General features: G+C 36.8%; 1 protein-coding gene across 1 annotated transcript; it reads right to left on the bottom strand.

Moving 5' to 3' along the window:
• Positions 1-3,289: 3,289 nt before the first annotated feature.
• On the bottom strand, positions 3,290-6,709 carry LOC141250479 (uncharacterized). Its single transcript, XM_073669992.1, has 15 exons — positions 6,702-6,709; positions 6,547-6,625; positions 6,381-6,449; positions 6,212-6,301; positions 5,961-6,102; positions 5,791-5,893; positions 5,617-5,669; positions 5,466-5,532; positions 5,219-5,327; positions 4,895-4,960; positions 4,741-4,809; positions 4,374-4,654; positions 3,953-3,974; positions 3,637-3,736; positions 3,290-3,417 (listed from the first exon to the last, which is right to left on the bottom strand). The coding sequence occupies exons 1-15, from the start codon at positions 6,707-6,709 to the stop codon at positions 3,290-3,292; spliced, it is 1,386 nt and encodes a 461-aa protein (XP_073526093.1).
• Positions 6,710-13,229: the final 6,520 nt, after the last annotated feature.

The following is a 13,229-nucleotide window of genomic DNA, read 5'->3' as shown; positions in this document are numbered from 1 at the left end:
TCTTAAAATTCTCGAACAACCAAACATAAGATGGTATATCTTCATGAAGCAACAAGCCATAACCAAATAGAACGGAACACTTGTTATTATCGACTCCAGTGAAGGGCACAAAAATCATATTATACTTGAAAAATATTGATAGAAAAACCAATAATTGGAAAACTAGACATGCAAGAAAAAAACAAAGAAACTGCAACATATATGAGATGTTCAAGAATTATAAACTTGAATGTGCAACATAAATTGATGAAATGTCAAATATAAATTAAATTTCAACAGATATGAAATGTGCAAGATAAATGAACTTGAATGTGCAACATAATTGATGAAATGTGCATCAAATATGAATTGAATTGCAATAAATATGAATCTTATGTGCATGAAAATAAGAATGAAAGTGCATGAATTACCTATCCGATTTCTATGTTATATCTGCTGAAACAACGTCTCCGAAGAATGAAAACTTTTATGAGAAATAGGATCATAATAGAAAAACATGCTTACACGATTTTCGTCATCCATTGCGTAGTCAAAGAAGAATGCATCACATCTATCTTTTCTACATGATAGATTGTTTATTGTCATTTGAGCATCATACTCATACAAATACGCATTAAGATATCTACTAAAATTATTAAAGTCAACATAAGTGACAACAATATTAGAATACGAATCAATCGTATTCTTGTACATTTTAAATATTTAATTGTACCAATATTAGAATTCAAACAGTTGATAATAAAATCTTGATGCAAACCATTCAATTTCCTATTGCCCGTTTAAAACTGTTTTTGTTCTTCAAGTAACATTGCATGTGTGTGTCATTCCTCGAACTTTTTAACACAATATCCAAGATTCCTTGATAACGGAGCGCTAATGTAGCTATGTAACCACATTTTGCTGAGATAGTCCTTTGCCATGATATATTAGCAACATCTTTGCCTTTAGATTTCTTTTAACCTGACTTTTTGGGTTTAGAACCTTGCGTGTTGCACAATAGATATTTCCAAATAAAAATCTTTAAACTGTCTTCAGCCTTGACTTAAGTACCACGACGGACTTTAAAGCCAACATGTTTAGCACATATTTTATAAAACTCAAGAGCATCTTTGATTGTTTGAAATATCTTCCCCACAAAAGGCTTCAAATCGTCCCTGCAGATAGGAACATAATACTTCGAATTCCCAAAAGAAAATGAAATCACAACATTTTCTTGAATTTGAAGTGTCCCAATAAACAATGTGCAACACCATGTAAATAAAGCTGCAACACAAAGATGGAAAATGTGTAATTTGATGTCATAAAGAGTGCAACAACATGGAAATTAATATGCAATAACATCTGAATAGATGTGCATCACGAACTTAATAAATATGCAATAATGTAACAATAACTGTGCAATACAATGTTAATTAAAGAGAAATAAGATACGACGATTTGAGCAAAATAGAGTCATGAATTAGAGAAACAACATTTACGCAAGGGAGAACAACCAAACAAACGCATGAATCAATACATAGATAAACAACCGATTCTCTTTTCAAATTACTAGAAACAACATCTTCAACAAACACCTTTTCATCATCATCTTCAACAAAAAAATCCATTATCTAGTATCATCACTTCACCAAAAAGAAAAAACACAAGGATCAAACACATACAAAATAGTGAAGAAAATAAAAAACTAAATCTGACCAAAAACTATAGGAATAGAAAATTGAAGTCAGAAACCAAATTGAATGCAGATGATATGAACTCATTGAGCAATTTAACGGGCTTGAACAAGATCTGGAGCAAAATCGAGAAGAAGCCAACGGTGAAAATTGATAGGCTCAACTAGAACCGAAGATCGAGAGGAAGAAGGGGGTGAAAATCGATTAAGATCAACTAGAAACAAAGATCACGAGGAAGAAGGCGGTGAAAATCAACAAGATTACACGAGATCTAGAAGAAATAGGGAAGAAGAAGATCACGTAGAGAATCGCCCTCAAAACTCACCAAAAAGGAAAGTGTAGAAGAGGAAAGAAAAACGACGTCAGGTGATGTCAGCAAGAAAAAAGAGGATCCAAGTGTTCATATCTATTCCTGTTTCTCACACAAAAAGTTTCTCACATGAAACTTTTCCTATTTTCGTAACTACAATACAATATACCTTTCATCAATGAGTATTATATCAGCCGATGTAAATTAGTTTCTTTTTGGTTTAAAGAGAATCGGTGTCTCCATACGTGTTAATAAAGAAATAAAGATGTAAAGCGGGGTGTAGCCCATCCCCTAATATCATTGTCCAACAAATCACAAACTTCCGAAGGAGGAGAATCCAAAAAAGAGATACCTAAACTAACATGTAGTGAGGTCACGATGTAAATTAGTTAGCGCACTCTTTCTTAGAACTTTGAAGATTCATGCTCGTACTGTAAAGTGTTTCTTTTCTTTTTTGAAAGGTTAAAGCGTTTCTTAAAGCATACGTTTCTCGAAGAGAATAGATTCGCTTACGGTTTAGTATTCACCATGAGAGCAAAAAGAAATCTCGAATTTGGTCCGTTACATGGGGTCCGTATATTCATTCCTTACTATAAACTGAATAATGAAAACTTGCAATAAATTTTGAGACGTTTAAAGGCTTTGAATTCCATTGATCAGACCATCTCTGTATTAAAAGCAGCAGCAGCATCAACATTTGGATTCCTGCTTTGTCTTAGCCTTATAGTTCTGGTTGGTCATGTAGTATGAATGACGACAACGTGTAAATTAGGTTAGTCACATATTATATTAGGCTCCAAAACTCAGCTCAAGGATTTACCAGACTTCGTACAATTATGAGATCCAACGAAGCTTTGTTCATTATTTGGTTGATGATATTGGCATTCACTGTAACCCCAGGTACGTAGATCCGACTTGTCAGTTGTCACATACCAATACACGTTATAACATTACGCAACCTGAGCTCAATCTACTGATCAGGCAAAGGCTACCGGTGGATGCAAATATGCAAAGACGAGAAGTCAACTAAGCATCCATTTCATTGCATTAAAGAGCTCTGTGATATCTACTGTTCGCGTAGGCACGGCGAAGAAGACTCCCATGGCTGGGGAAAGTGCAAGCCTGATGATCCTTACACGTGTCAGTGCTTCTACATCTGCTACAAACACGGACTCAATCACTGACTATTAACAAATATTAATCCATTTATTATAATCATGTCTTATGGATGCTTAAAATCCAATACATTGGTCTGTAAAAAAAAAAGTTTATCTCTGTTTTTCATTTTTCACTCAAATATAGGACATTAAGCGCCGCCTCTAATCTGAACAGGACAGCCCTTTGCCACGGGCCCGGGTGGTCGGATCTCTGAGCAAGCCCGTGGGCCAGCCTTGATTGCACGAGTATTAGTCTTTGCACCCACTGTTGAAGAAGCTATACATACAAACAAAGATAATGTTAAAAACTAGCAATCTTGAGCATGATTGTCAGAATCAAGATCCTACTCTGGAATGATAGGATCGTGGGATTGAGCAATCACAATGATAAAATGACTACAATATGTCTTTCTAGTACAAAATATATAAAATAAACGATTTTTACTCACACAAGATTGATACTACCATCATACATAGCTAAAACTACTTTGCATACCATAATTTATACTCCCTCCGTCTCCTTTTCTTCTTCCTGTTTCTTTTTTCACATTTGCCGATACATGTTTTCTATCGTATATATCTCTAAATATATTCATCTAAAAATCAAAATTTGATATTCTTAAAGCATTTATTGAGACAAATCAAACAAGACCACCCATGACTATGTTTATTTTATATATTGGGAGATATTAGCAGATTCCCTTAACTGATGAATAGTGCCCGAAAAAAAGTAAGAAGAACAAAAAGGGGGCGGCAGGGAGTAAATGCTTACCATAATCTCATCATTAAAATGCTTGTAGTTAAAATCATACTCCTCTATCCCATTTTCTCAGTCTTAAGGAATATATTATTGCCATTATAAACTCACACCTACTCAATTTTACTACCTCTTTCTCATTTCTCTCTCTATAATCATTACACTTTTACTTTCCTCTCTCCTCTTTATCTCTATCTCTCCTCTCATTTTTGCACTTTTCACTTCTCTCTCTCATCTAATCATTAAAATTCCTACTTTTATTAATTGGCTTCCAAAATCCAAAAAATACAAGATCCAACCTGATCCTATGTAAGATCCTGACATAGTTAAGATCCTATTATCCTAAGTTTAGGATAGTAAGATCCTACAATCCGGATCTAGATCCTGACAGCAATGATCTTGAGTAAAAGAGATGGCATGAGAAACAAAAAGCTATGAAGATCTTACATTGGACGGTTCTTCCCGGTGGACGGTACTTGGGTGGTGGTGGTTGTCTGGCGGCAGCAGGCGATACTTTAGAGGGTCTGTCACTCTTGTTTGTATTATGACTATCCAATTCGAGTTTACGTTGAACGCCACTACTAGATATTGCACTGCTTGATTTTGCATTCCAAGGCTTTGAGTGTGTAAGAGTTCCACCAGAGCCAGGGTATTTTTTCGCCGGCTTTGGATCTGTTAATCCTCTTGACCCCATTGATGGAGGTGTTCTGCTAATAGCTGTTTTTGAACGAAGGGAGGGTGGAACATACGGACAGTTCTGCATCAATTCAATATCCGAAACCCAGTTATTTAATGATCAGAATATTTGCGAAGTGATATTTACCATGGAGGAAATTACTATACCTGGAAGAAAGGATGTTGAAGAACCTCGGAAGCAGTAGGTCTCTTACAAGGATCCCACGAACAGAGTGCCTATAGAGATATTAAAAATTTTTTAATTGGATTCGTGTATTTAAATATCGTTTCCCGTTGAGGATGGAAGAAAAATGATTCTTACCCTCATAAGGCTGATTGCATCTTCACTAGCTGAAGGCATCAACATAGAAAGTTTAACTCCAGGAAGCTGATCAGTAAAATAGGCAATTGCTCAGAATGGTGCAAGCGTAAAAGTAAGTTCATTCACATTGTTCTGTTCGATATCTGGTAGAAGATGTGTTATAAGAAGTTGCAAATAGGTGCACACAAATTACAGTTTCTATCAAGTTCTCACCATGAAATTCTAGTAGATATAATAACAATTCACAAGTAATGCAGAAACAGCACACAAAGCTATCAAATTGAACTGTCAAAACTAGCAATAGACTAAGAAAGAAATACAAACCAGAGGGAACTGATAATTCATTGATCTTGCGAGTTGAATTCCTTGGGACCAAGTTTCGTCTGTCGGTGTTCCTATTACACTGCAAATTTTGGAAATTTCATCCGCTTCACTGCAATGATAGAAGATATTAAGTTAATACAAGAACAGGTCACTTCAAGTATATATAAATATATAGGACAACTGATTTAATCTTCGCGGTGAAAGCACACCTGTATAAATCTAGTATAAGATATATTAAGAGTAGTACCTTGAACCAGGAAAAAGTGGTCGAAGAGAAAACAACTCAGCCATAATAGCCCCCATTGCCCACATATCTGAAATTACATTAAAGAACTCTTTCAGTTCCCAGAATTAATGGTCAAGAAAATTCTACTGAATTTTTTGTATGTATCACTCACCAACAGCTGGAGTATAAGTTCGAGATTGCAAAAGAACTTCAGGAGCCCGATACCTGCCACAGCATATACACGATTAGAAGTACATCATTCATCATAAGATTTATCTAAATATCATCAAATTGTTGCAAGCATTATCTAGCAGAACAGAGCAGACATGGAAGGTTGAAAGCTTACCAACGAGTCGACACGTACTCTGTGTATGGTGCACTAGAATTAATTTCCCGAGCAAGCCCAAAATCAGCTAATTTGATTACATTTTTAGAAACCAGAAGATTCTCTGCAGATGCAATTATTTACACAGTTAAAACAGAAACATGCATTTAGTTGACAATCAAAAAAATTACCTGGCTTGAGATCACGGTGAAAATATCCACGACTATGCATGTACACGAGGCCTTGAAAAAAAACTTGAAAGCACCAATTTCTGATTTCAGATTCTGTAAACGGCTTAGCCCTATCTTTCATTAACTGGTATAAGTTGAACTCCTGATGTTAATGGAAAAAAACAAAGGAAAAGTCATTACTCATTACATATCTCCACTGAAAGAGGTACAACATGAAGCAAAGGCCTCAGCAAATGCTTATGCAGACTTACCATATATTCAAAAATAAAGTGTAAGATGTCGTGCTCCCTGATTACTTCCTTCAGCTTAACAATATTAGGGTGTTTCATCCTCCTCAAAGACTGCAAAGTTTTGGAGAGATATATATTATTAATACCTAGAATAGAGCCTCGTGGGATTTTATGTAAACAAGAAAAATACCTTCACTTCTCTAAGGTTAATGCATTCATCCCAAGAATAATATTTTTTCTTCATCTTCTTTACTGCAACCTGTTACAAGTTGAGAAAATAAACTCCTCAGAAATTAATATTCCTTTTTGATGCAAAATAGAGCATATGAAATGTTAGATAGGTAAAGATAACATACAACTTCTCCAGTTTGTTTATTTATGGCACGCCATACACTCCCAAAGGTTCCATCTCCAACTTCTTTAATAATTTTGTACCTACAGTACCACAAGATGTCAGCAAGCAACATGAAAAAACAATTTACACAACAAGGACAATGTATAACAGACAAACCTCTCCATCGTAACCCAGAAAACCACAAAGTCCTATAGCAGCTGACTTCTGTTAATCCACAAATTGCCAAACCAGAAAAGTATAAGATTATACTATCAGGACTTTGGTCAATGGTACCGGAACAGCACGAAACCCACGTCAACTTTCTACTACAGAGCACGTCAATAGCAAAATGGTAATAGACTTGACGGCCTTATTTATCAGACATGTCAGTCCAAATAGACTTGCGAAGGGAACGCGATTTAGATACTTTACTAGCATCATATAACATGATTTGTAAGAAAGATGCCGAGGTGTAGATGTGAATAGAAGAAAGAAATTTGCCAAGAGACTCAACAGCTAGTTGTCACTATGCCTTGAAGCCATCAGGGTCTAAAGAACGAAGTAAATATTGTGTCAAAGAGAGCTTAAACCATATATCACAATCTAAGATGATTACTAAAGCTGCCTTTCAATATCCACGAGTAGATTGCATCTCAAATCCTGAAACAAATCATACTCCCATTTCAGCTAAAAAAAAAGATAAATCTAATCAGCAGTATCATAAATTATTGTATCTTACCTTAGAAGATAGGTTTCTTATAATCTTTGACTGGATGTTCTGCAGAGAACTAAGCAAGAGGAAACAGGTTCAGAAGAAGAATAAGTAATTAAGTACATAGATTTAAACCACCAGTTATACTGTACTTACTCAAAGGGTAATTGTAGCACTGTAGCGAAAACTGTAACTCTCTCAGAAGAAAAAAGCATTAGTTGTCCTATAGTGATTATCAACAGAAACTCCAGCACTAAGTGGAGTTGACAAAGGAAACAAGAAGGAAATCTCCAAGGATGAAAACCGCCAATCGAGGACTTTTTGCGTTGGAGAAACCCCAATTTTGAAGCAGTTTGACAGAATGTGAGCATATTCCATCTCTCTACCAAGCAGGTAAACTTCAGATCAGATTCCAGAGCCTGCCAACAGATTTGTCAGAGAACACAACCAAATTAGGTTCAGTAAGATAAAACAATCTCAAACGTCAAACAAATGCAAACTACACGAATCCAGCCATTTTAAGAGTTTCACTCCAATGGGTAGAGGCCAAAACAGGTCAAATATTCAGAAATCCAATTGCTTACTTAATTGCCAATCCAGCCCTAATAACCATGTCAAAAGTTAAAATGCAACTTGAGAAATAGCAATTCATAACCACACCAAGCTCGTCATAAACAAATGAAAACAAAGCCAATATTCCGCAATGAAAATCGGAAGAGAATGTGTCTTACCTTACCTAACCTCAAACCATAACCGACAAACAAAACCAAAACAATTAAATAGATCACCAACCTAGCTAATCAATGAGTCAATCGGAAACCCTAACTGAAACGGAAGGGGTCGACATTGTAGCCCTCACCCCTATCAAACAACAAAATCTGCAGAAGCAATTAAATGAAACCAATAATCGATAAAAATGAACAATCAGATCAGACACACACCGCAACACGACATATTTAAACCAATCAACAATAAATCGCAGCCCGGATCTGAAATACAACAAAAATAGAAAGAGATAGGTAATGGAGGAACAACCTGCAAGCCAACCGGCATAACCTCCCTTGCAAAGGAAGAAAAGTCGACTCCAGAGCGGTCGCCTAAACCTTTTTCAATCGTTTGGTTCGGCTTTCTTTCTGTGTATTTGTTGATTTGAATAAGAAGGCAAAGAATAGATCCTTTCTTCTCCACCTCTATGAGCTAAGAGCTTATATATTAGAATTAGAGGGACACCCTAAAAGCTTAGAAAGTGGGATGCCTCCATTTCACGCATTATATATAACAGCAAGAAATCATTGTCAAATAAGGAGAGTGAAAGAATATCTTTTTCCTTTATTTATATTTGTTGGTTTGGGTTGATAAGTATGATTTGACAGACATTTATTTGGTCCGACAAAACTACGGGTCTACGACACCGTCGCCAACGCTATATTGTACCCTCTAGTCTTATTACCACCTGAGATTTTACCGCTTGCCAGGTGTGCTACTGTTTCATTACAATATTCATTCTTTGTATCATGCACTTTGTAATAATGAGAATTACTCACTCACTTGTCACTTTTTATTTTCTCATTTCTTCTCGGTATATTTGTCGAGATGTATTTTCTATGATAGATATTTCTGAACTTAAATTAATAAAAGATATTTATATCTTATTAAAGTACTCGTCGAGATTAATAAAATAAGATCAAATATGACTCTGGTTTTTCATATACGTCCAAAGAAATCGAGAAGATTCTAGTAAAATGTGAATAGTGAAAGAAAAAGAAAGAGGAAGAATAAAAAGGGACGGAAGGAGTAATAAGCAATTGAGTTTGGAGCTTTTTTGTTATTTTTTATGTTTTTTTTGTTTGTGTGTACAATTGAACGAGAGAAGATGGAATCGTCCAAAGCATTCATCATCGAGTTTTTGAATTACTATGAAATATATAAGTTGTATCGGTGTTAACAAAAATGACAAACCGACTAAGTAATTCTCCTGCCTAATAATATCCCTACGCCCCCTCAAATTGGAGTGTTGATAAAGAGAGGCAGTCTGCCTATACGAAGTTTTAATGTGGCCTTGATGATGGCTTTGTTAAAACATCGTCGACCTGCAGGTGAGTAGGAACATGAGCTAATGCAATCAATCCTTAGAGAGTTGTAAGGGCATGTAATGACATACTACTTCAATTATTTTGTGTGCTCATGGTAAATCGGATTTCTAGCTAGTTGATGGCCGTTTGACCATCACAATTGACTGGCATTGGATGGCGAGAAGGAACACCCAACTCAATGAGCAATCTAGCCAACCAAGCCAGTTTAGTTGTGACCCTCTGAAGTGATCTACCTCAGCTTCGGCTGATGACAAGGAAATAGTGGCTTGCCTTTTGAGGTCCAACTGATGGGCGAGCCTCCTAAAAAGCACAATGTAGCCACCAATCAGACTGTTGGGTGCAAATGCAAGATGACGTCCAATTTGTATCAGAATAGGCATGTAATTGAAAGTATAGAGAAGAAGATCATGATTCATATTACCTATGAATTATCTTAGAGTATGAAGAGTAGCCCGAAAATGATGAATGGATGAACATTGCATAAATTGACTTGAATGTTGGGTAAGATGCCAGGATGGGAGTTGGTGTTGAAATAGAGGTTCCAACAAGTTGTTTTTTAGGTGTTTATTCAAGAAGATAATCTTTGTCACCCTTTGAACATAAGTTTGATTGAAGGTTCCATACTTCTAGTGGACGAGAGACAAGGAAAGATTGTCATGACCAAAATTATGTAAGAGATCTTGGTTGAACTTCCTGTTGGAACCAGTTTTTTAGCAAAATTCCGGCCAGTTTTCAGGCTATCTCCGATGGTCGGAATTGTCAGGATAAGGGACTATTGGCTTCCTCTCCACGAGCTCTTGAATATGGTATATTCATATGCTAAAATCGGGTTCCGAGTGAATGAGAAAAGCCTGCTCAAAGTAGATGCTTGGAAGGGATCCGGGTGAAGTTTTGGGGTGTTTTTGGGTGGAAAATTGTCCACGTTGAAAATGGGAGAGATCAACAGCCTGATCAGCTACTATAGAAACCGACCCTCTCCTCTCATTCAGGACACACACGAAAAGCATTCTCTCTTCTCTCCCTCTGAAATCCTTCGGGGGTATACACAGTTCTTCGGGTTCGCCAGATTTCCGGCTTGAGTGCCGAATTTCGACGCGGTTGTATCATGGGATTCCAAACACCGGTAACCATCTCACTAACTGGGCGTTTTCCGAATTAAGGACAGAGATTCGCTCTCGCCTCTGCGTTCTACGCTCGTTCCTCGTTTCAATTCGGTATTAATCTCTGTTCTTAATTCATTTATTGTTTGCAGATTACTGCATGCTAATTTACGGTCCAATAGTCTTAATTCGGAAAACTTTTACATTGATTACTGTAAAAGTGTGCATTAATCTTCTTATTAAGTGTGTAGAACATGCATCGAAACGGGACGATCACAAACAGTTTTTTGGAAAATTTATTCAAATCGATTTGTTTTAAATCTGATTTTAATTACTTGCAAAATTTTCTGCAAAATTTTCTGTTTCGAAATTTGATTTCCGTACATCATTTTTTGCAATTCGGCAGTGAAACTGTTCACTCCGTTTTAAAAATTTGTTCTCTTCGGCAGTTTGTTTGGATACTTGCTGTAACGTGATTGTTTGGATCAAATCCAAAATCAGGAGCAATTTGTCTTATAAATCAGATTCTGGATTTATTATTTTAAAAATTTGTTTGGATTTTTTAAATCCAAATATCAAAACTGAATTTCGATTTTATTATATAATTTCAGAAATTCAGACTTTTTTGGGAATTTCAGATCTCGGAATTTTTAATTCGAATATTATTTTCGGAAAAAAATATTTCCAGATTTAATTATTAATATTTTCGGAAAAACAGAAAATTGTTTTTTCGGAAATAATTTCAGCCTACAGAATATTTTTAATAATATTCAGAATTAAGTTCTCAAAATTTTAAATTTGGAAATTTATATAATTTTTTCAGAACAATAAATAATTCAAAATTTTTTATTTTTTTATTTTTTGAATTTAATTTTTGAAAATTCGAATTAATTTGTGTCCTTCATTTTATTTACGGATTATTTCTTGTGCTTTCTGGTCTGATTTTTTGTGGTGTTATTTTTTGAACAGTTTTCAAAATGACAAACATCAACGAAACTATTATTGCTGGTACTTCTTCTGGCACCGTGTCCGTAGTGACGGATGCACATGTGGATGTGTCGGTTGAGTTGACACCCCCGATTCCGGGAAGTGCTCTATCTCCGGCAACCATCCAATCGAACCTGACCACACAACAGGTGGGTCTCTCGATGCCGACATCACTTTCAGTGATAGCTGGGGGGATCCGATCTTACTGGGTCAAAATCAGAATATCCTCCCTATGGATATGTCTGAAGTTCGAGTACCCAACATCAGGGTCCCTGGCACCCAGGCTATAGACCGGCTATTTACGCATGCACCCATGCCAAATCCTCAACAAGCGGGTTTTTACCTGAAAATTTGGATGATACCGGATTTAAACATGGTTTGAGAAGATGATGTTCTTCCTAACTGTCATGTGCATGGAGAGATTTTGGAAAAAAAACTCGTCCTGTGGTGTTAGATCCCACTACTGATCTGTATGGGCTGAGTATCCAACAAGTGTGGGACAGAGGGATTACCTATGCCAAGGATACATAAGAGGCCGACTAGTTGAGTCGTTATACAACGTGTACATCAAAGTCGGATCAGACAAAGAGCTATGGGAAACCTACAGAAGAAGTATAGGCATGAGGATGCTGGCCAGAAGAAATATGTGGTCAAGAAGTTCCTGAACTACAAGATGGTAGATTCAAAGCCGCTCATGGAGTAGGTTGAGGAGCTTCAACTGCTTATCCATGAGGTTCTAGCCGAGGGGATCACGATATGCGAGACATTTCAGGTGGCTTGCATCATCGAAAAGTTGTCTCCAAGTTGGGAAGCTTTCAGGGCTAGGCTTACGCACAAAAAGAAGGACATGAAAGTCGAGGAACTGATTGTTAGGTTGCGGGGTCGAGTCGACCAACGTCCAGTCAGCTAAGGCTACATCTGGAGCAGGGCCTTCTCAACAGAAGGTGAACTTGGTTCAACATAATAAGAAGCGCAAGTCGAACCCCAGAGCAACAACAACAAAGCACCAGTGAAGAAATTTGCTGGAAAGTATCGCAACTGTGGGAAGATGGGACACAAGGCTGATGTGTGTCGAGCAAGAAGACCGACAAGAAGGGAAGTCTGAAACTATTCTAGTGGAAGACGACCTCGTTTGTGTGGTGTCTGAGATCAACATGGTCATTAACAACTCTAATGAGTGGAACTATGACTCAGGGGCTACTAGGCACATTTGCTCGGGTAGGGGGATGTTCCAGACCTACCAAGCCAGCACCAACCAGAAGGTGTACATGGGCAACTCGTCAACATCAGAGGTTGCAGGTACCGAAAGGTGATCCTGAGGCTGACTTCAGGAAAAGACTTAACTCTCCTCAATGTGCTGCATGTGCCGGACATCAGGAGAAATCTACTTTCGAGCATTCTACTTAGTAGGAGTGGGTTCGATGTTAGTTTTAAGTCTGATAAACTTGTATTGTACAAGAATGGGGTGTATCTTGGGAAGGGTTATGTTAAGGATGAACTGATCAAAATGAATGTAATTGCAGTCCTTCCAAAACTGATGTAATCGCTTCTAGTTCAATGAATAAGAATAAATCTATTGCTTATGTCGTTGAGTCTTTTAATATTTGGCATGAACAATTGGACATGTGAATTATAAATCCATTAGCAGATTAATAAACATGAACATGATTCCAAAATGAAAAATAAGTAAAGAAAAATGTGAAGGTATGCCTACAAGCGAAACTCACTATATCGCCATTTCCCCAGGTCGAACGGACAACCAAACCTCTAGGTTAATTCACACCGATTTGTGTGACTTAAAATGTATACAATC

This window comes from Phyllobates terribilis, unplaced genomic scaffold (assembly GCF_046119375.1).
Source record: "Phyllobates terribilis strain yellow unplaced genomic scaffold, ASM4611937v1 Scaffold_5781__1_contigs__length_49113, whole genome shotgun sequence".
In the NCBI taxonomy this organism is placed as follows: domain Eukaryota; kingdom Metazoa; phylum Chordata; class Amphibia; order Anura; family Dendrobatidae; genus Phyllobates; species Phyllobates terribilis.
This window is presented reverse-complemented; position numbering and strand designations above follow the sequence as displayed.

Excerpts from the sequence above, each read along its gene's own strand:
- LOC141250479 (XM_073669992.1), bottom strand. Across the intron at positions 6,302-6,380 it reads TTAACCTTAGAGAAGTGAAG|TCTTTGAGGAGGATGAAACA; the intron begins GTATTTTTCTTG and ends AAAACTTTGCAG. Across the intron at positions 4,810-4,894 it reads ATGCAATCAGCCTTATGAGG|GCACTCTGTTCGTGGGATCC; the intron begins GTAAGAATCATT and ends ATATCTCTATAG.